At 49.5% G+C, this 21,027-nt stretch overlaps 2 protein-coding genes across 2 annotated transcripts; both read left to right on the top strand.

Annotated features, from left to right (window-relative positions):
- Positions 1–10,971: 10,971 nt before the first annotated feature.
- MIURF (mitochondrial elongation factor 1 upstream open reading frame) lies at positions 10,972–11,478 on the top strand. The gene has a single exon (XM_074539409.1). The coding sequence runs from the start codon at positions 11,266–11,268 to the stop codon at positions 11,476–11,478; it is 213 nt and encodes a 70-aa protein (XP_074395510.1). The 5' UTR covers positions 10,972–11,265.
- Positions 11,479–11,520: 42 nt separating this feature from the next.
- Positions 11,521–21,027, top strand: MIEF1 (mitochondrial elongation factor 1). The gene is made up of 5 exons (XM_074539408.1): positions 11,521–11,659; positions 12,971–13,119; positions 13,258–13,438; positions 15,410–15,672; positions 16,729–21,027. The coding sequence occupies exons 2-5, from the start codon at positions 12,976–12,978 to the stop codon at positions 17,533–17,535; spliced, it is 1,395 nt and encodes a 464-aa protein (XP_074395509.1). The 5' UTR covers positions 11,521–11,659; positions 12,971–12,975; the 3' UTR covers positions 17,536–21,027.

The following is a 21,027-nucleotide window of genomic DNA, read 5'->3' on the forward strand; positions in this document are numbered from 1 at the left end:
CAAGAGGCTGTTTGGGGACCACAGTGCAATCTAGAGTGTGTGCAGCCCACATCTGCACACGCAACCACTTGCACACGCAAGGGCCATGCAGACAAGACCATGGAGAGGAGAAGGGGTTTAGGAGTGTGCTGGTTGCAGCTGGTTGGGCTGGTGTCTGCTCAGGCATGGGCAGTGAGGACCTGCCTGCTGTTGTATTGGGTTGTTCAGCTCACTGAGGAGGCAGATTCTTGTCTCCACCCTTACCACCACCCTTCCTTAGCAGATGGCTTGACAGGGTGCCCAGAGCCTGGGTCATAGTGGGCAGAGGGTGAAAATCATAATGAACTTGCTCTCTTAGCCTTGCAGTGGAAAGACTGACTCATGCTCCAAGCAGAAATCATGGAGCAGGTTAAAGAGGAAGGCGTTGGCACAAAGCAGTGTGGCCCTTCTGGCCAGCTGTTCTAAAGCAGGAGGGTTTTCATTGCCCTTAACTCCATCAGGGTTCCATGGTCCTGTGTTGCCCAGCATGTGCCACCCTTGTGCTTCATTCCTACCTATGTCTCTCTCTTTTTTTCCCTCCCTAGTTCCCTCTCTAGAGAAGAGAAAATTGTCAACAAAACCAACTTGCTTGCCTAATAAGGCAGAGACTGCAATAAAAAGAAGATTGTCTTTTTCTGATCAAATGGAGATGCAGTTCACCTTAGCTCCTTCCTCATGTTGTGTGCCATAATGCTTCCTTAGAAGAACTGAAGGAACCTCTTTTTTGTTACCATTTTTGGTTTCTTTAAAAACACTGTTCTCAGTTCTGTTGTGCCTTCCCCACAGGCAGAGAAGCCCCTTTGGGAACTGGGTAGACAAACTTTGCTAGGAGAATGCTTTTCCCCCAAAGGGAAGTTGTGGCTTTAAGTCCAGACTGATTGATGTAGCAGGAGGAACTCCTGTCACAGTGATGGGGTTCTGGTGCTGAGCAACTGTGGGGAGGTCTTAGGTGTAGAGAGATGGTAGAGAAGTGGGGTCCCAGCTGAGGAAGGAGGAGCCTGTATTGAGCAGGATGAAAGCCACAGCACTGAGGATGTAGCACAGGGAGAAGAGGCTTTCCCCAGGGACAGCTGGAGGAGAGCAGGTGTGTTGGGTCATGCAATTCAGCAGCAGCACAGTATGGAAGGAAGAAGCCATTTCTCATTTTTACTCTGAGGAGGGAGCCTGAGGTCTGCCCTTGGACCTTTTGGCTTTTCTTTGTCTCAGTGGTGATAACACAAGGTCATTGCCAGGCTTTGCTGGAGACAGAGGAGAAAGAAAGACCAGTCTCTGCATGGGTGCTTTGGCAGCACCAGAGCCCCACTTGAGCAGGAGCTGAAGTTCACGTGTGCTGGGACTGCACCTCCTTATCTCCCGCAGTGGGAGCAGCCTTTCCTCTGATATCAGCCCTTCCCTTCCCATGCATGGCCATCCTTGGGGATTTTTAGTGCACAGCAGTCATGTTTTCAGTGTTGAGGTGTGGCCTTTGTCTCTTGGGAGTTTAACAAGCCCACAGCTGCAGTATCTGCTTCTCCCATTCCTGATCTACAGCCTGTTGCTTTTTCCCTCCTCCATTATTTGCTCCACCATTGTCCTCTTCTCTCTCTGATTTGTCTCCCTTCTGCTCCCTTGGGCTGGAGAAGAAGGTATTGCTGGAAAGGAATGCTGGGGCTCTTGAGCAGAACTCCTGCCCTGCCTGTCTCCTGGACTTACTCACTTCCTTATTCTTAGGAAATTAAATTGAAACCAGACTTCTCTTGTAGTGGGAGGAAGGGGCTTTACAGATGAAATGCATTCCTTATTGTTTCTCTTTCTCAAGAATTGTTTAAGCATTTTTTGATTTAAGGCCAAACCAGTCAATGTTTGTCTAATTTGTCTGGCTAACTCTGTGTTTATTATCCTTAGGGAGCTAGAGTGCTTGTCATTAAAAATCTTCCTTCCTGTCCCTGGAGGGAACAGACACTACTAAGCTGGCTTTCACACAGTGATTTTCCAAGGTGGTGGCTTGCCCTCTGCTCAGCCTTGCCTGTGCTGCCTGCTGGGACCTCTGCAGCCAGCTCCAGGTGGGACAGCCACCCCTCCAGGCAGCTGCCACAAGAGGGAAGTCAAAAGTACGTGTGTGTGTGAGGTAGTGAGAGGCAAAGCAGGGGGCAGGTTTGTGTCAGATCCTTGTTTCCCAGGGCTGGACTCTGAGGTGAGCACTGAAGCTCCTTCATTTTATCTGAACCAGGCTCTGAGATTTGAGAAGGGAAAGACCAAGAACATTGTCCTGGCACTGGGCTGGAGTTGGGATCAGACTACCAGAGCCTGATGTCTGTGGGTTGTTGCAGTCCATGGGGGCACTGGGCAGTGAATCCTGCTCTCTTGGAGGGAATACATCACCAGCCTTTTCCTGCAGCCCTCTTCAGCCTTGTGCTTTTTCACTCCTAAAGCCTTTTTTACCTTCGAATTGGTAAAAAGCAGGGCCAGGAAATAGGTGAAGCATTGTGTGGCACACTCAAGCCTTGCACTTCTTTCTGCCTGTCTTTGTGCTTCCCACCTAGGAAGAGATTGTGTGCCTATGCTTGGCTTTGGACTGGAGAGTGCTTTTTCCTCTTTTGCCCTAAGGGAAAGGAAGGACGTGGGCTTTGGTGCACCTGCAGCAGCTGAGCTTGCTGAAGCAGAGGGAGTAGGGCAGGTTAGACCTATTTGCCCATCTGGGGGTAATGCCACACCCAAGTGACAGAAAAGACACGGTGACTTTGTGCCTGTGGTTGGTATGGAAGATGACATGCTCAAGCCCACTCTTGCTGTTGCTTTCTCTGATCCCTGTGTCCTGCTGAGGTGTTGTGCTTGTGCTGCCCAGGCCAACCTACTCTGTGTCTCTGTGACAGGTGAACAAGGAAAGCCAGCTGGCATGGAGGGAGAGTGTTCATTCATCATCCAGACGGGTGTTCATTCCCCTCTGCCTGCCTTGCTGTTTCCTTGTGGGATGGGGTGTCTTCCCCTCCTCAGTGTCCCTGGGGCTGTGTCCCTGTGTCCCAGCTCCTGCTGGCAATCTCTGTGGCTGCTATGCCTCTGCACTGTGAAGATGGTGTCCAGGGTCAGTCCTGGTTCCATGGGTGAACACTGGTGGTGGAGAGGGAAGGGATGGCTTGTCCTGGCTTCACTGACCTCTAACCTTGGTGAGAAAGGAGGGAAGTGAGTGGGAGAATGGATCCTGTATCCCTCCATCATTGTGTTCTCCCTACCCTCCCTAATCCCCTGATTTCTGAGACATTGGACAAACTCACTCCTGTTACGGGAAGGGGAGCAGGAGGGTAAGGGAGGGGCAGGAGGGGCTCAGATCCAGCATTGAGAAAGAAGAACTGTTTCTAATGCAATACATTGATGTTTTAAAGCTTTGGGCACTACAGGTAATGGATTAAGAAGGGATCTGAAATACTCTAAGAATTCAAACAGCTGTTTTTTCCTGCCTGTGCGGATGATGATGCAGTATCATCCTGGAGTTGGTCCAGCAGCACTTCTGAGCCTGGGGTCCACCTAGACCTACTGCTGGTGTTGCTCCTGGAGGGGCTCCAGGACACCCTGCTTTGGAAAAAGAATGCGTGGACTTGCCAAAAACTAGAAAGAAAAGAAAAAAATAAGAGCATCTGCAAAGCTCCTTTCAACTCTGTAATTTATAAACAGCAAGTAATAATGAACTTTTTGTAAGGATAAATCAAATGTACATTCTGAAATCATTTTCTCTGTAAATGGTTGGATTTCATTTCACCCTTAAAGGGATGCTTAAAAGGAGGAGATAATAATAAAAAATTAAAAAAATTTACAAAGTATGAAAAGAAACCAAGATGTGTGTGACAGCTTTTATTTCTGATTGCCTGGCCAAGGGGGCTGCTTGGAAAATGGGGCGAGGGAGCTTCCTTTCTTGGCAGAACAGTGTTCCCAAGAAGGGAGATGGAAGGGGACTGATTCCTGATTTTGTTGGCCCCTGTCAGAGCTAATCTGCATGTTAGGTGAGTATGAACATGTAAAGGCACATGAGTGGGGAACAGTGGCTGCTCGTGGCTCTCAGAAGAGCTGGTGGACATGGGAACCATCTCATAAAATGGTCCCTTGACACCATCTTTGCTCCTTTGGATGCATCCATTTTTCCAAGTAAAGCCCTGAAAACCCCAGAGCCCCAAATTAAACCTCCCACTGCAGAAATGCCTCTCTGGTGGCTGACTTTTGGCATGGTGCATGAGAGAACATGACCTCCTTGTTTTGGTTTATTTTTAAACCTGTCTGCTGTAGTTTTGGCTGTTCCCATTACTTGGTATCAAAGCCTGGTCCTGCTCTGAATCCTCCTAACCATCTGGCCTCTGCAGTGCTTTTGGCAAGGGCCTTTTGAAAGCTCATGTGCCACCTACAGCTATTTAAATTTTTACCTGTTAAAGTGTCTTGTGCTTCAGGTTCATTCCTGATTCCATTTAGAGATAGTGACTGTAAGCATTATAGATTATTTTCCTCATAATTATTAGCTCCAGTGAATTCCCTCATCTTTCTTTCATCCATACCAGTCTAAAAAAATGTTCTCAATTCTCCTTTTGTGGAAGGGTCTCATCAAACTAGAGGCTTGTGTTGTGCATTGCTGAATGCAATTCTGCTGCTTCCCTTGCTGGAACAAAGGGCGTGAAAGAAACCTGCCATTAAAAATTAGCAATTAAAATTTTCTATTTAGAATTTTTAGCATTCTTAGTGATTACTGTATTTTTGTGCCTGAACAGGGGATAATCTAAAAATAGTTGATGACCAGCATGCTTGAAATTTCAATTTTTCAAGAGGGGAAATATAAGCCTGTAAGCACAGACCAATGGCAACTTAGTGAGACAGTTTAAGAAATTACTTTGACTAGGTCAAAGTTTCTCCCATGTTATTTTTCTTTTCTAACACAAAATCCTTTCTGACATTTATATTATTTTGAAGAGTAACATAAATGACATTTCTTTTTGTTTCTTGTGAGGTTTTAAAAGACCTTTTTCCCTGGAAAGCATGAGCTTCTGCTGCAGGAGCTTCAAGTGCCTCTGTGAGTGAGAGGGCTTGACTCTTGGACAAACCAGTCTGGGGTGGAGACGTTCATTTGCAGGAGCAGTGGGGAGCACGTGGCCCCACCAAAAGCCCCATTTACCGTGTCAGAGGGTCCCTCAACGCACCAATGCAGCATCCATCCTGGGTATGGATACAGAGCCTAAAGCCCCACATGGAATCAGGAGCCTGCGAGCCATCTGATGCCAAGCAATCCTGCATGTTTTGCAGGATTTCAGTACCCAGCAGGTGTTCGATGGGCTGATGCATCCTGGAGGAGCTCTGGGTGACCTGCCTGGAAGTCAGTGGCTTCTCCCAAGCTCTTGCTCTGTCATGGATATCTGGTGCTCATCCTGGGCATTGTGCGACACTGCTCGGTGGGGAGGCTGGGAGGGACCCTCTCATGCAGGGGTTGGCTCCAGCTGATTCCTTATTGATGCCTATCAGGCTAGCTGATAAAGGGATAGACGTGCTGTTTCCAAACACCAGGGCGCTTGGTAACAAAGTGACTTCATTATAAACTTAAGATACCTTTCAGAAAGCTGGAAGGGGGATACCAGACCCCATTTTGCCAGCTGTTTGTTTTTGTTGCTGGGATACATTTGTTCCCTGTGTGAGGACACGTTTTAATGTGCTGCTTAGCAGGGACAGTTAATTTTCAGGTATTAATCCAATTTTATATTATGCTGCTAAATCTCTCTGCGTTAGCGGCTCAGCTGGGGAAGCGGTGAGGTCTCAGCTGGCGGGCAGGCAGCCCGTGGGGCAGCCAGGGAGAGTCACCCCGGTCCCAGAGAGCGTCACCAGCAAATGGCTTCGTGCTCACGTGCCCACAGCTGCAGGCGCTGCCTGCCCTGCTTTCCAGAGCACTGCCACGGCCAGGATCTGCCCATGGCACAGGGGAGGCATGTTCTGCTCCTGGCGGCGCTGTGTGTTCCTCAGGCTCCTGGGCACGCAGAAGCAAACCTCCACTGGGCAGTGAGCTTTGCAGGGCTTTGTTCTGTCACTGCAAACCTGTCCCATCTAGAGGAGGGGCTCCAGATCACTGGAGGGAGAAGCTGACATAAGGAATATAACCCATGGATGCTTGGTTGAGGAGCCTGGCTTGGGGCCAGGCTGCTGCAAGCTCTGCCTTTGAAGCTGCGGCAGGGACAAGCATATCAGCAAAAAGGTGAAGGACCAGCCCTCTTCAGCTCATGTTTGGGACACTACTATAAGCATCTCTGAGATCCCCAGACATGAACCTTTACTGGGAGCTAAGGAGCATCTGGCAAACCCAACATTTTCAGCATTTCTGTGTGTGCTTATTTTTTTTTTAAGCAAAGTGAGAAGTGAAAATAGTCCTTACTGTCTTTTAAAATGTATTACAGCTATGTAAGAATACAAATCTTTCAAGGCCATATCTCTCCTCACGCTGCCAAATGAAACACAATATAAAACTCCATTGTTTTACTCTTGTGTTTCCTATGCCTTATGGCTTGAACAATGGGTCCTCTTGGCTGAAGTCCATCCCAGCAACGATTTAATTTGGGAACACACTTCACCTTTCTAAAAATAAGGAAAACTGAGAAGAAGAGCAAATAAGCTGTACTGAATAAAGATCTAAAATGACTTCTCCAGGATCTGAAATTAGAGAAAATATGTTATCCAAGGAATGCATAAAATAAAATAACATAAGCCTGCCTCTATGCAGCAAACTCTTTCCTGGCATTTTAGCCCTGTTCTACAGTCTGGACTTTTTCCAAAGAGAGAGAAACAAATCATCAGTTATATATATTTTTTTCCCCTCAGACACTTACTAAGAACCAGGCATACACACAAAAATAAAAGAATGTAGAAAACATCTACCCACTTATTTTTGCTTTGCAGTGTTTTTAAAGCTTTTATCTCAAACTGTTACCCAGAAGTGAATGTCAGACCACAGCAAAACCAGATAAATGGAACAAAAATAAATCTAAGGGCCTGTGACTTATTTAGGCAAGGTGTGCAATTGGTGCCTTTGCTTAGAAAAGAGAAGCAGAAGGATAGAGCAGCCATGCCCTTCTCAGGTGGTCTGTATGTACATGGGACCAAACCATACCTGATGCTGGAGTTCAGGATACCCTTACACAAACTGAAATCCTATGTTCACGCTGAGAGTGCCTCATCCCAGCACACAGCAGGTGAAGGAGCACAAGAAAGCCTGAGGTCAGCATGTGCAGCTCGGCTCAGGCAGGTGGTACCACCAGCTGCAAGCCCTCTGCTCTCTGCTGACACCTCCCCTGCAGAAAACAGGGGCTGCCGTAGGGATGCAAGACTGCAAGGACAACAGCACTCACAAAAGCAGGGTCTCTGAATGGCTCTGTAAACCTCCTGCAGCATGCAGCTGGTGCAGAGTGAAAAATGAGGAGGGGGAGGCTGGGGGATGGAATCTTACTAGTCAGGAAATAATGAGAAAAGTCCCCAACAAACCCAGCCATGGAGAAATTTGTTTGTAGAAACACAGTTGTGCTGGGAGTGAAGGTGGGCACAGGCCAATTGTAAAAGTACTACAGAAGGAATTTCAATGTGTTAGGTAATAAAGCTGAGCCTCCTCAGTGGCTGTCAGTGCAGCCCCTCATGGGGACAGCAGCTGTTTCACACAGGAGACCACTCACTGCTGATGGTGTTTGCAGTCCCCTGCACTGCAGGGATGGAAGGCTGGGGGTTTGGAAAGCCCCACTTCAGCTGCAGCAAGGCTGGGACCTTCCCCTTCTTCCCCAGGTCAAAAACACAGCCTGAGCATGGCTGCCCAGGTCAGATATTTACTGTCCCTACTACAAGGTGGGTTTCAGCTCTAAACCAGGGATGCCCCTTGAAAGGTGGCTGTGTACCAGTGGTCTCTTCTCCCTCACCACCTGCCTTCCCCCATGCACTCAGCATCAAAGCTGCTGGGGCTTCAGGGAATGAAGCCACCAGTGCCACCCTTGGGCCTCCACCCCTCTTGGCTTGTCACAGCTGGAGAGCAGGATCTCAAATGCCATTAATCCTTGCAACTGCTCAAGAAAAGTAAAGAAACAGAGCTGCAGCTAAAGAGAGATCTGTTGAACGGGGCTGAGACTGCCAAAAGGCCTTCTACGAGGTCCATTTACTAGAAGATACTAAAGATGTTAAGTTCAAGCTCAGATACCATTGGTGTGTCACTATCCACCTTCCCCCTCATATTTTAGAACTTCTTTCTGGGTCCTCTAAAAGACCAGCCTTCTGCTTCCAAGCACAGTTTGCTTCCCATCCCTGCAGAGCCCCTCCAAGATGCCATTTGCAGCTCTGAGGCTCACATTCACCCCCCTGCTGCCCAGGGAGGGTTTACTGGCTGATGACAGGCAACACAGGGATGTCTCCTGGGAATGGTGCTGCCCTTGCAGAACAGGTGGTGGGAAGCCCTGGGCATGGCACCTGGCTCCCAGGAACAGAGGCTGCAAGCTCTGAGAGGGGCAGCCATTTGCTGGTTTTAGTGGCCATCAAAGGCTGTGGCAGTGGCTGCCTGAGTGGGAGGACTGGCTGCAAGCATGAGAAGACCAGCAGAGGAGTGGCAGCTCCAGAGACCCCCAAGGAGGCGAGGGACAGGAGGGGATGCCTTAGTCCTCTTATTCCTCTTTGCAGGGGAGAAGGGGCAGGTTGGGGCAGGTTTGGGCAGGTTGGGGCAGGTTGGGGGCAGGTTGGGGCCCTGCCCCGCAATGCAGGCGTGGGCAACCCCGGTGGGGCAGCGGGCACAGCGAGTGACATCCCCCAGGGGCTGGGGCACACTGGGGCACTTGGACACGCTGCACAGCGTGGGTGGAGGAGCTCCCAACGCGCACACGCAGCTGCTGGCAAGGGGCCTGGGAGCTGGCAGCCAGCCTGGGGGAAAGAACAGAGAGAAACACCAAAAGAGGCACGACCCAAGGGGCTGGGCTGGGGACGGGCACTTGCGGAGGTGGCATTCCTTGGCTGCCATGGGAGGGGGGCAGCAGGGAAATCCATCGCTGCTCTGCCTGACCTGGCAGATCCCATTGATAGTACACCAGGGGTTTGCTACACGTGGCTGCTCAAGTTTTGATCCAGACTGGAGAATTTTGGGGACTGGGCTGATCAGCACACCTGCCCAGGGGTGACAGAGCGCCCTTGTGAGAAGGGAAGTGTTTCTGAGGATTAATGACCCAAGGAGGAGGCAGGAAGCTGGGAGGAGGGGGTCAAAGATCAATTTTCATTCTGGCAGCACGTTAAGACTAGGGAATGTGAGTGCTGCCTCTGAGGTCTTGGATAGCCCAGTATATGAACTGATGATCTGGAAATAAAGATGAGCAATATACCGAACATTTCTAAAAGTTGACTCAAAGCTATTGACTCTTGAGGAGATAAAAAAGGACTGAGTAAAATGCAAATGTGGCAAATGGGGAACACCACATATTTGCCAAGGATCAACTGAATATGTGCAAGGTCAGAAGAGGGAAAACAAATTGCACATAAGAATTACAAAGCTCCAGATGTTCTCTAGCAACTCAAGAAATAATATGGATGTCACACAAACCCTGGCTCTGAAAGTAGCTGCAAGTTAAAAAAAAAAGCACACGCAAAATATTAGCATGCAGAAGGAAGACGGAGGGAATAATATGGAAAATATGATAATGCTATTATGTAAATGACTAGCACGGCCTCTCTGGGAATACTGTCTGCAGTTCAAGTAAGCCCTTCTCAGAAAGGGCTGATTAGGGGCATGGCAAATTCGCTCACAGAGAGATCAAAACGATTGGGGTTGTTTATCTCAGAAAGGAAATGAACAAGAGGAGATTGGCACGGAGTGAGCCAGTCCAGAGCTTCTGTTTTTCTTCCTGTTTAGTTCTATCACTGTCATATCTGGTGTCACTGAGAATTGTGTGAAGTGATGTGGCTCTCCTCTGTTACACACCATTTGCTCCTTCTCTCACCCTCCCTTCCAGGGGAGGCACAGCACATTATGTTTTATATTTAGGTAGGACCTGGGGAGGAGGAGTTGGCTAAGGAGAAATATATATGCCCCAGAGACGCCTCAGAGTAGAGAAGGTGAGAATGGAAAAGTGGGATTTATACCTGGTGAGTGGAGCAAAAAGTTCTAGCTTTGGGAGTCTCCTTCCATCAGCTCAGGCAGACCCCAGAGAGGCTGCCAGCTACTGCCCTTCTCCTAGAGCCCTGAGGCTTCCAGACCAAGCCTTGGTCTCTGGGGGTTCCTTGGAGATAAAGAAAAGGAGCTTGAATTTGATAAGTTAGTTTGCAAAAAGCATCCCAGAAGTCAGAAGTACCTTGAGATGCAGCATTGACGCACGGCTCTCTTCCAGGGGGGGTCAGGTTGGACATTAGGGGGAATTCCTTTGCAGAAAGGGCCATTAGACATCAGGGATGGGCTGCCAGGGAGCTGGTGGAGTCACCGTGCCCGGAGGGGTTTAAGGAAAGACTGGACGCGGCACTGGGTGCCATGATGTGGTTAACAAGGTGTTCAGCCACAACCTGGACTCCCTGCCCTCAGAGCTCTTTGCCAACTTCACGGAATCCGCGATTCGCGCGGCAGACACGCTGCCTTCTCGGGCCAGCGCGCTGTGCTGAGGCACACGGAGCCCCACACAGCACACGGAGCCCCACACACAGCACACGGAGCCCCGGGCAGCGGGAGCCCCACACGGCACACGGAGCCCCACACGGCACACGGAGCCCCGGGCAGCGGGAGCCCCACACGGCACATGGAGCCCCACGCGGCACACGGAGCCCCGGGCAGCAGCAGCCCTGGCTGCCGGGGCCCTTCCCGGCCGGAGCATCCCGGGCTGCCGAGGTGGGCCGGACCGGGCGCGGGCCGCTGCCCTCCCTCCCGGCCGCCAGGGGGCGGTAGCGCCGCGCCGCCGCCGCCCCAGGCCCACGCGGCTCGCTGCCCGCGGCGCCGGCGCTGCCATTGGCGGGCGCGGAGGCGCGGCCCGGAAGCGGAAGCGCGGCGCTGCCGGGTGACCCCGGGAGCGGCCCGGAGCAGCCCCGCGCGCAGCCGGTGAGAGCGGGGCGGCCGCGCTCCTCCCGCGGGGCTGAGCGGCGCCCGCGGCCCGCACCGGCCGTTACCCCGCGCCGTTGGACAGGCGGCCCCGCACCGAGCGGGGCCCGCCACCGAGCGGCGGCCGGCGGGGCCCTCAGGGAGGGAGAAGCTGACCCGGATCCCGCCGTCGGTCACCCCTCTGCCGGTCGCCCGCCCGCGCCGCACAGCTGTCCCCCATGGCCGCGTGGTCCCGGGAGGCGGTGCTGACTCTGTACCGGGCTCTGCTGCGCCGCGGCCGCGGCCTGCGCTACACCGACCGGGACTTCTACCTGGCCTCCATCCGCCGCGAGTTCCGCCGGAACCAGGGGCTGCAGCGGCTGGAGGACAAGGAAAGGCAGCTGGAGAAGGGGCAGGCTTTCCTGCGGAGCAGCCTTGGGGGCCTGGTTTAGCCATTCCCTCTAGCTCCCACCGGTCCCACGTACCTCCCTCTTCTTTCCAAGATCCCCTCGCCCGCCAGAAGAGATGATTAACACTCACTACCCACCACTTTCTTGAAGAAGTCCTGAAGGTGCTTCCACAGGCACACCAGGAGGGCTCTCCTGTTCTCTTCACAAATGCATTAGGTCACAGGTAGGTCGTTTACAATGATATAACCGTGCTCTTCATGCTGCTGTTACAGTGAGCTTTGCAAAAGTGTGGGGTTTGTTCTGCTTGGGGATGACAAGTGAATGTATTCTTGGTTCATCCAGGCATGAACATTCCCGCTGGCTTGGCTTTAGAAAAAACACAGGGCAGTTTTCAACCACCCCAGGCAGGCAGGCAGGCTCAGAGCCTTGGACACTGACGCAGAAAACAGCCCTAAAGTCACAGTGCAGGAGTTTCTTGGGGTTTTCATGTAGGTTCACTGGGGATCTCCCTATGGCTACAGTGATGGTAATATGTCTTTTACAGGATCACAGAGTCATTGAGGTTGGAATAGGCCTCTGAGCTCATTGTGTCCTATCTTTGACTGATACCCACCTTGTGACTAGAAGGCACTGCCTTTCACAGCCAAGTTAAACACCCCCAGGGATGGTGACTCCATCACCTCACTGGGCAGCCCATTCCAATGTCTAATCACCCATTCTGTGAGGAAATTCCTCCTGATGTCCAGCTTGAGCCATCACTGGCATAGCTTGAGGCCATGTTGGCCTGAGAGACTCTTTAAATTTAAATCTGAAGGTCACATTTAATGGCAATTTGAGGACACAAAAGTATACATGTAAGAAAATATTCATGTCAGTGTTTGACATGATTTATCTGATAGTTAAATCCACCAGCTTCCAGGGCAGGATAAACATCAAATGAAGGCAAGGGAGCTGTTCCTTTTATGATGTGTTGTGGTCTCTGCTGCTGATTCTTGGGTGTCTTTGAAGTATCTGGGATGGGACACTGTTCAGAAATTAATCTGTGAATGGGAGCTCTGAGACTGTCACTTCTTGGGGAAGATTCCATTCTGTGCCAGACAGTTGACCAACCCTGTATTGCCTTGTCTGTAAGCAAAATCACACTTGTTACATTAGAAATTACAAAACAAATTGGATGTGCTTTGATTGGGAAGCACAAATCATAAGAAAAATACCAGAAAAGTTAGAGGGTTTTGCTTAATATGCAGGATTTTATTGCAAAACACTGTGGAAGTAAATTTTGCTTTCTTTCATTAAACCTATTCAATTATTAGAAACCTCACCTCAGATTTGGATGTGTTCCCTGAGGCACTGGACGTTGCTTGGTCAGTACTGTCCTGGCACTGCTGGGAACAAGCAGCAATTTGAGGGAACATAAATGGAGAGGGCGCAGGGCTGGGTGGTCCCTTCCTGTGGTAAAGCCTGCGGCAGCAGTGCGTGGGAGGAGGGGCTGAACCACCATTTTGTGCCACTGTGTGCCTCCTGTCCCTCACAGGTGAGATGGCAGGCGCTGGGCAGCGCAGGGGGAAGAAGGATGACAACGGCATCGGCACCGCCATCGACTTCGTGCTGGCCAACGCGCGGCTGGTGCTGGGCGTGGGCGGCGCCGCCATGCTGGGCATCGCCACGCTGGCCGTCAAGAGGGTGAGCGAGGGAGTGAGGGAGGGAATGAGGAAGTGCCACGGCCAGCACCGGGCACGGCTCCGGGAGCAGGGTGCCGGCACTGGCCTGGGTACGATGGCAGCGTTGGCCCCTCGGTGACTCAAACCCTTCCCGCTTTAGATGTACGACCGGGCAATCAGCGCTCCCAGCAGCCCCACTCGCTTGGGCCAGTCGGGAAAGAGAAGCTGGGAAGAGCCAAACTGGCTGGGCTCCTCCTCACGCCTGCTGACCCAGGACATGAAGAGCAGCCTCAGCCGCTCCCTGCAGACCCTTCCCACTGAACCTTCAGCTGCAGACGCTGGTAAGAGGCATGGTCATCCTCCTGCATCAGTCATCCAGGCCTATAAACCCTGCATTTGTTTAATGGAGTGCCGAAGAAGGAAATACCCTGTCTGGCCCAGGATTTTTATGTTTTTCTTTTAAGCAGGTGCACTGGTAACTTCAAGAATCAGAACTGCCATTGGGAACAAATCAGTAATGATCATCTATTTGCACTCTTCATTCCTCTCATGACTGCATGGTGTTAAGCTTTATTCTCCCTAATTTTTGCTCTTTTAATCTGAATATGTAATCTTTCCTGATAGAAAGCTATTCCATTCAAGCACTCTGCTGCTTTTCTTTGGGACATTCCAGTTTGCTTGCATCTTTTTAAGGAGGGAGTATTCAAGCTGTGAATGTACTAGCAGTTAATAACGGTGTTTCCTGTATTATTGCTACCATTTTCCAAATAATTTCTGGATCGACATTTCCCTGTTTAGTGCTGCTTATCACTGTGTTTTTCTTCAGTAGCCTATAGGAAATGTCCTGTAGTTTTCTTTCTGGGTGGGATAATCAGTAATTTAGAATCCAGCCATGTTTTGTTACATGTGGTTGGTTCTTTGTTCTCAGTGGTTTTACTTTCTATCCCAGATCACTCATTTCAGGAGATTTATACTTGGAGGTTTAAACTAAAAATCAGAATCGAGCTATTAACTTGATTTCCAGATTATTTTAAAGGAAGTTGTCTTTGGAATGGCAATAGTTTTTTCTGCTGAGGAAACATTAAAAACTAGACAGCTGTGTTAAATGGGGTCTAGACATTTTGATTGGGGTCCCCAAGCATATGGGCTGAGTAATAAAAACATTGATGATGGTGTCTTAAATTCTTCAATTAGAAATAAATTAAAACTCAGTATGGAAATTTTTTTTTTCATAAATAGGCAAGGAAATACAGTCCCTATGGTTTAGTGCATTATTTTCTTTACATGAAAAAAGCCTAAATCTGTCCAACAGAATCCAGTGGGACAAGAGACAGCAGCTGCTGAGGCTGGGATAGATGGCTTTGTGTACAGCTTGGTCAGCCATTCCTCATGTGTTGTGTGGCCAAATCATCAAACAAAAATTGGCAACAGCCAATTGCTTTAATGGGCCCACTGACTTGGGGATTTCTCCTGTGCCCCTTAGGTATCACAGCCCTTCCAAAGTTCTCTTAGATCTGAAATTCCCCTTTAATTATCATTGTTAATGTCTGAAACTCTTTGTCCATGTTAAGAGAAATGTGAAATGGATGGGAAGCAGTCAGAAAAGAAGGGACTCAGAGAATCTGTGCAGGTCGGATATTGTTTAGTAATGCAGATACAATGTAAACCTTGTGTTGCTGCATTGTGTCTCTGAGTGGGCTCGCTGGTCTTTTTGCAGTGAAGGTTTCAGTGGGGTATCACTGGAGCTATGATGGCTTGAGCTGGGATGGTCCCAGGATCTGTCAGCTCATCATCCTAATAACTGCTGATCAGGCTTCCAACAACTGTTTCATTTCCAGGTGGCACAGTCTTCTCTGATATGCTAGTCAGGATTGGGTTTCGCTGGTAATTTGTAATAATCTGTTTCAGTGGTAAAAACTCAAAGAGATCATGGTGATTGTTCAAAAGTGTTTTATTCACTGATCTGGCGTCGCACTGAAAGCTTTTGAAATGGTAACAACACTGATTTTTTGATGAAATTGAGCTGAGATATTGCCCGTGTAGCCATTAAAATTACATCCTTGTACACAATATTATTCTGGCTAAATTTCAAATCTAGTAACTTGTTTTCATGCATTTTGATGCTCTTACTAGTATGTTTTGAAGTTCCTTAGCACGCCCCTTTGGAGCGGTAGCTGCATAAAGCCTGCAAAATGTCCGCCAAGGCTCTTTGAGACCTGGGAGGCCGCAGTTCCGCGCTGCAGATTCTGTTCTGTGCATCGCTTCGCAGCAGAATCAGCTGCAACCTCAACAGTTCTCCTTCTGTCTTGCAGACTGCTTTCGACCCACCAAGGCCAAGCCATCTGCCAAGAGGAGTCAGGTGGAGCTGAAGAAGTCCCGCCTTCGGCTGTCGCTGCAGGAGAAGCTGCTGGCGTACTACCGGCGGCGGGTGGCGATCCCGGCGGACGAGCAGGCTCGGGCCAAGCAGGCGGCCGTGGACATCTGCGCGGAGCTGCGCAGCTTCCTGCGCGCCAAGCTGCCCGACATGCCCCTGCGGGACATGTACCTCAGCGGCAGCCTCTACGACGACCTGCAGGTAACTCCTGGGCTCCTCGGGCAGGAGGCTCACCACGCAGGGCCGTTTCAGCCTTCCCTGGTGGCGCTGCTGGCTCAGCACAGCATTCCTCAGTAATAAGGCCCCTGGTGCTGCCTCTCCCACTGTGGAGCCAGGCGTCGATTTCCACAGTGCTGTTTGAACAGGCATGACCAGGCTGCTCTGTCATTGTCTGCAAAGCCTTTGCTTTTTTGTTTTGTCCTTCTTTGTTTCTCCTCTGTCTCTTTTAGTTGTGTTTTTCTTGCTGTTTCTCCGGTACATGTCTGTTTTCTCTCCATCCCTCTGTAATCATCCAAATACATTCCCTTAGAACTCCCATGTATTCATGTAGGTCTTTCCTACCCTTTATTTTTTTTTTTTTTTAATGCATGACAGACCTGGATTGGACAGCAGTCCCTGCTACAATATCTCCCTGATGGCAAGATGCCCATGGCTATAGTGAGTGATTCAGAGGCACACTTCTTTGTTTGAGTCAGAGCTCTGGAATGGAGCATGGAATGTCCAGTGAAAATTAGACCTGGGGTGTTAATCACATTGATGAAAAGGGATCTTTAACAACCTTTTTCCAAACAATGTGGCAGACCAGGTGAGGGCAGTGTACCTAGCTATAGCATTGGATTATTAAACCATGGCAACAGAAGCTTGTCAAGAAACTTGAAACTCTGTCTCCTGTTTAAATTGTCATGTGGCGTTGCTGTGCCCTCAGCCAGCTGCACCTCACAACCGAGGAGCAGATTTAAAGCAATATATGGCAGAATGATTCATCTATATGCAGTCCATGTCAGGTCTCTAAATAGTACATACCACGTAAGCACTAGCTTCAGCTATACCTTGGAATTATCCCACTGATGGCTGGAAATAGTCCTTCAGAATGCCTTTTAACAAAGGGAGGCTGGGAATCCCACACAGAGAGGAGAGCGAGACAGCTGAATCCTTATATTCCAGGTTCCTTTGGACAGAAGGCTATCTAAAGGTGGTGAATAAAATGCATGTGGAGAGAGAAAGCTTATTCTTACTGACTTTTCTCTCTTGTGAAAGGTAGTGACAGCTGACCACATCCAGCTCATTGTACCTCTCACGCTGGAGCAGAACCTGTGGTCGTGTATCCCCGGGGAGGACACTATCATGAACATTCCTGGCTTCTACTTGGTGCGTCGAGAAAACCCAGAGTACTTTCCTCGCGGGAGCAGCTACTGGGACCGCTGTGTGGTGGGAGGTTACCTTTCCCCCAAAACTGTAGCAGACACCTTTGAAAAAGTTGTAGCTGGGTCCATCAACTGGCCAGCAATCGGGAGTCTCTTGGACTACGTGATCCGTCCGGCAGCTCCCCCAGCAGATTTGACTCTGGAAGTGCAGTATGATGCAGATCGGCATCTTTTTATTGACTTTCTGCCATCCCTGACACTGGGGGACATCGTCCTCGTTGCCAAACCTCACCGGCTGGCCCAGAACGACAACTTGTGGCGCCTGAGCCTGCGGCCGGCAGAAACGGCGCGCCTGCGCGCCCTGGACCAGGGGGATTCTGGCTGCCGCTGCTTGTGCCTCAAGATCTTCAAAGCAGTGTGCAAGCTGAACCCGGCGCTGGGACACCTCACTGCCAGCCAGCTCACCAACGTCATCCTGCACCTGTCCCAGGAGGAGTCCGACTGGTCCCAGGACATGCTGGCTGACCGCTTCTTGCAGGCCCTGAAGGGGCTGATCCGCCACCTGGAGGCTGGTGTCCTCCCTAGTGCCCTGAACCCCAAGGTGAACTTGTTCTCAGAGCTCACCCCTGAAGAAGTGGATGAGTTGGGCTACACCCTCTACAGCTCTCTGTCGGAGCCAGAGGTCTTGCTGCAGACGTAATGGGGCCTTACCTAGGGAAGTGTTGATAGAGTTCAGCCAATGCAGACTTTGATTACTGCGAATTATGTCTCCTCCACTTCTCCCTGTCTCCCTCTCTCTCTTCACCACTCCCCCCTTTTGGTTCATTAGTAATTCCTGCTTTGGAGTTGGTGCTCCCACTGAATTTCTTGGTGCTACCGGTCCATTTCCACCATCTCTGCCCCAACAGGTACCCATTGGCTAGGGAGGAGAGGCTAAAACTGCAGCTCTGAGATCTTCACATAAATTCTGATGAGTTTTTAGTGTCTACCAAAAAAATAAACCAAACTATGCACTTCTTTCTTCTGCAGTACATTTACTGCAGCAAACCCTTTTTGGTCTGAAGAAGGTGGAACTGGGCTGGTAAATCCAGTGATGATTTTAGCAGACTTGCACTGAGGTTGTTTAATTTCCTCCAGCCTGATTTTGCCCTATGTTTCTTTTTCTCTGCTGTCCTACACTGTCTCACTTTCCTTTCTTTTATGTTCTTCTGGCCCAGTCATGCGGGGCAGACTGAGTGAGATATTTTGGATAGGGTTCTTTTTGTATTTCTGAGTGGATAATGATTACACTGGCAATATTTAGGGCTGTAGAGCTTGAAACTGAAGAATTCCCGCAGCTCCTGCTCCCATGGAGCCTTCTCATCCTTTGGAAGCTGGGTTCAGGATTAAGGGCCAAAATTTGTCCAGTCTGCTGCGACACAACGTCCTGTACAGACAATTGTTGTTGAGGCTGTCACAGGGGAGGAAGGAGCCTTTGTGGTCTGGTTGTGTGATGAGGCTGAAGGAGCAGAGCTTGCTGTTCCTGCCTAGCCAGATCTCGTGGGAATGGCCTCGGGAGCAGAGAACAAGGCAGCTCTTTGGTTGTCTCTGGCCTAGAGGAAGAGAGGGTGATCATAGGGGAGGGGTGGGAGACACATATGGGAATGGGGATTTTTTTTTCATCTTTTCCCCGAGAGCTTATGGCTGTTTTGGTTTACTGGAGGTGGAAACAAGATTGCATGCCTCAAAGGGTTTTGGAATAAGCACACACAAGCCAGATTCTCACCAGCTCTAAAGGCTGTGAAGGTGATAGAACTGAACTGGTGACATCAGCAAGGTTCTGTCCCATACAGTGATATTAGGGTACATATACAAAGCTGGCATTTAGGGATGTATTAGCTTTGCCATCTGCTCTGTGTGCTTTAGTCTCCTCCCCGGAACTGAGGCTGTCCATCCCCTTCCTCATTCCCATGTGCTGACTTTCCAGTGCTCCCATTTTACAAATACTCTTAGAAAGCTGGTGAGGGCACACCTTCCCATTCCATCTCTTTGGACCTGTTGGCAGTGCAGTTCTGCTCACTCCTGTCTGTGGCTGCTCTCGGGCTGTAGTCTCTTTATACTCTGCATTTAGCCACCTGCTGTCTTCAAAAAGTGGGAGAGAAGGTTTCCCCCTGAGTGTGGAGCTCTGTGTGTATCTCAAAAGACCAGCATAACTATTGTTTCAGAAACATGTTTGCCTTTTCCCTGCTTTAGGAGCTTTTTTCACCCTTGCTGTCCAGCCTCCTTAGCCAGTGGAGAGGAGTACTGTAGCAGCAGAGTTTGGAGGGAGCAGGAATCCTTTTTTCCTTTTCTCCTCCCTTCCTCTCAGGACTTCCCCCATCTTTGAAAGAGAAGTTTCAAGGTGAATTTCAAGAGTGGAGCCACGGAGGGAAGTCTTTCACCCTGGGTTTTTTTTAGAGGCAGTGCTGGTGAGGTGAGGGAGGGAGCAATTTCTCGGACAATCCGTCCATTTTAGCCAGTGTGTCAGACAGCATTCTGTATACAGTGATAACGCAACGTTGCATTTTAAATTATTTAATCTTTAGGGTACTGGTATTTTCTAGACTGCCAGATGTGTACTTTGGAGTCTGTGTGTGTATATAAAGTCTATAGTCTATCAAAGGTTAACAGGAATCCCATTTGTATGACTTTGTGTTTTGCAGCAGTCAGTGTTGTTCAACTGTTGATTGCTCTTCACTCTGGTTCCCAGACTTTTTCCCCCTCTTCCTTCCCTTGCCCCCCACTGCCTTTCTGATGTCAGCCTTTCTACCCTAAAAGCAGACAGATGAGACTTGGAGCCTATAGGCTACTGGGGGGAATTCCCCTTGTTTTTAATTACTTGAAGGTCAACAAAAATATTAAAATATCTGGGTTGTCAGGAGTTCCCCCAAAGCTCATTTCTTCAGTGTGATGTCACCCCTCACTTGGTGCTGACTCCAGTACTGTGGTGTTCACATTTTAACAGCAGTGTGGCTGGAAATGATTAAAACTCTAGATACAAAAAAAAAAAAAAAAAAAAAAAAAAAAAAAAAAAAAAAAAAGGTGAGATATGACCTGAGAACAGTTGTCACATACATATCTGTATATATAATTTTTTACATGAATGCTTTTACTTCTTCCTGGCAACCTAATGGATTAATATTTTATGGCCATTTTTTGCTGCTATTGAGCTCAATTTGTGTATCAAATGGAGACTGAAGCTGCCTTTTTGCCTTTTTTGTAGACTCTGCTCCACTTCACTTGCATCAACCATCTCCATCATTTCTTCCCTTCCCTTTTGCCCTCCTCTGAGCTGGCCATGAGCCTGTTCTCAGGAGGCAAATGATCACTTCCCACAGGCAGCCACCACAGCAGGCAATAGCTGCCCTGGCAGTGGCAGTCTTGACAAAGGCCAAAGATGTGATGGGTCACAGGGACACTGCAACTAGGAATATTTTAAGAGCAAGGTCAGGTATAAGAAGCAATAGAAGCAGGGAAGAAGGTGTAGGCAAAGTATGCAGGAAACAACCACTAATGCTGCACCCAGCCTTTGGGTCAAACAGAATGTTGCAGAGTCTTTCAAACTGGCACCTTTCAGTATTAAATGCAGTACATGTGTTGATGTACAGCCTGGAGGGCTGGCTTACCTGCAGGTGGGCTACTTCCTGGCCAAATGTGTAGCACAGAGCAGGAGAACCTAAAGCTGAATGTGAAAAGGGCAGCTCCAGGCCCCCTTCCTGGCAGAGCGGCTCAGACAGATTGATTGTAAGAGGCCCAGGGCACACATTGGGCTGGTGGCTGCTCAGCTCCAAGAATGTCTCCCTGTGTTCTGCTCTAGCTTAGCTCACACAAGCTTCCCATGAGATTGTCGTCTTATTCCCTGTAACCACAGGGTGAGGACCAACTTGCTCAGCTGTGGGTTTCACTGCTGCTGAGCTCCACTGCTAATCTTTCAAGTCAGATGGATTTCTTTTCTCGTGTTTAAAAGCAATTATGGAAACAAGAGGCTGCTTTCTGCCCCCTGGCAAGCTGCCATCAGGGCCCTCATTCTTAGCATGTGGGCACAGCAGTGAGAAGTGATGATGCCTCATCTCTCCCAGGCCTGGAGGCTGTGGATTTGCAAAGGGGAAAGTCCAAGTGCATGATCTGTGACAGAGTGTGTGGAATTCTGAAATAAAATTACTTTCCACAGTAA

Source organism: Zonotrichia albicollis, chromosome 4 (genome assembly GCF_047830755.1).
Source record: "Zonotrichia albicollis isolate bZonAlb1 chromosome 4, bZonAlb1.hap1, whole genome shotgun sequence".
Lineage (NCBI taxonomy): Eukaryota > Metazoa > Chordata > Aves > Passeriformes > Passerellidae > Zonotrichia > Zonotrichia albicollis.

Bases quoted from the DNA above. Each gene is read 5' to 3' on its own strand.
- MIURF (XM_074539409.1), top strand. From the start codon at position 11,266: ATGGCCGCGTGGTCCCGGGAGGCGGTGCTGACTCTGTACCGGGCTCTG.
- MIEF1 (XM_074539408.1), top strand. From the start codon at position 12,976: ATGGCAGGCGCTGGGCAGCGCAGGGGGAAGAAGGATGACAACGGCATC. The intron at 13,120-13,257 runs GTGAGCGAGGGA...TTCCCGCTTTAG, and splicing joins CCACGCTGGCCGTCAAGAGG to ATGTACGACCGGGCAATCAG. The intron at 15,673-16,728 runs GTAACTCCTGGG...CTCTTGTGAAAG, and splicing joins GCCTCTACGACGACCTGCAG to GTAGTGACAGCTGACCACAT.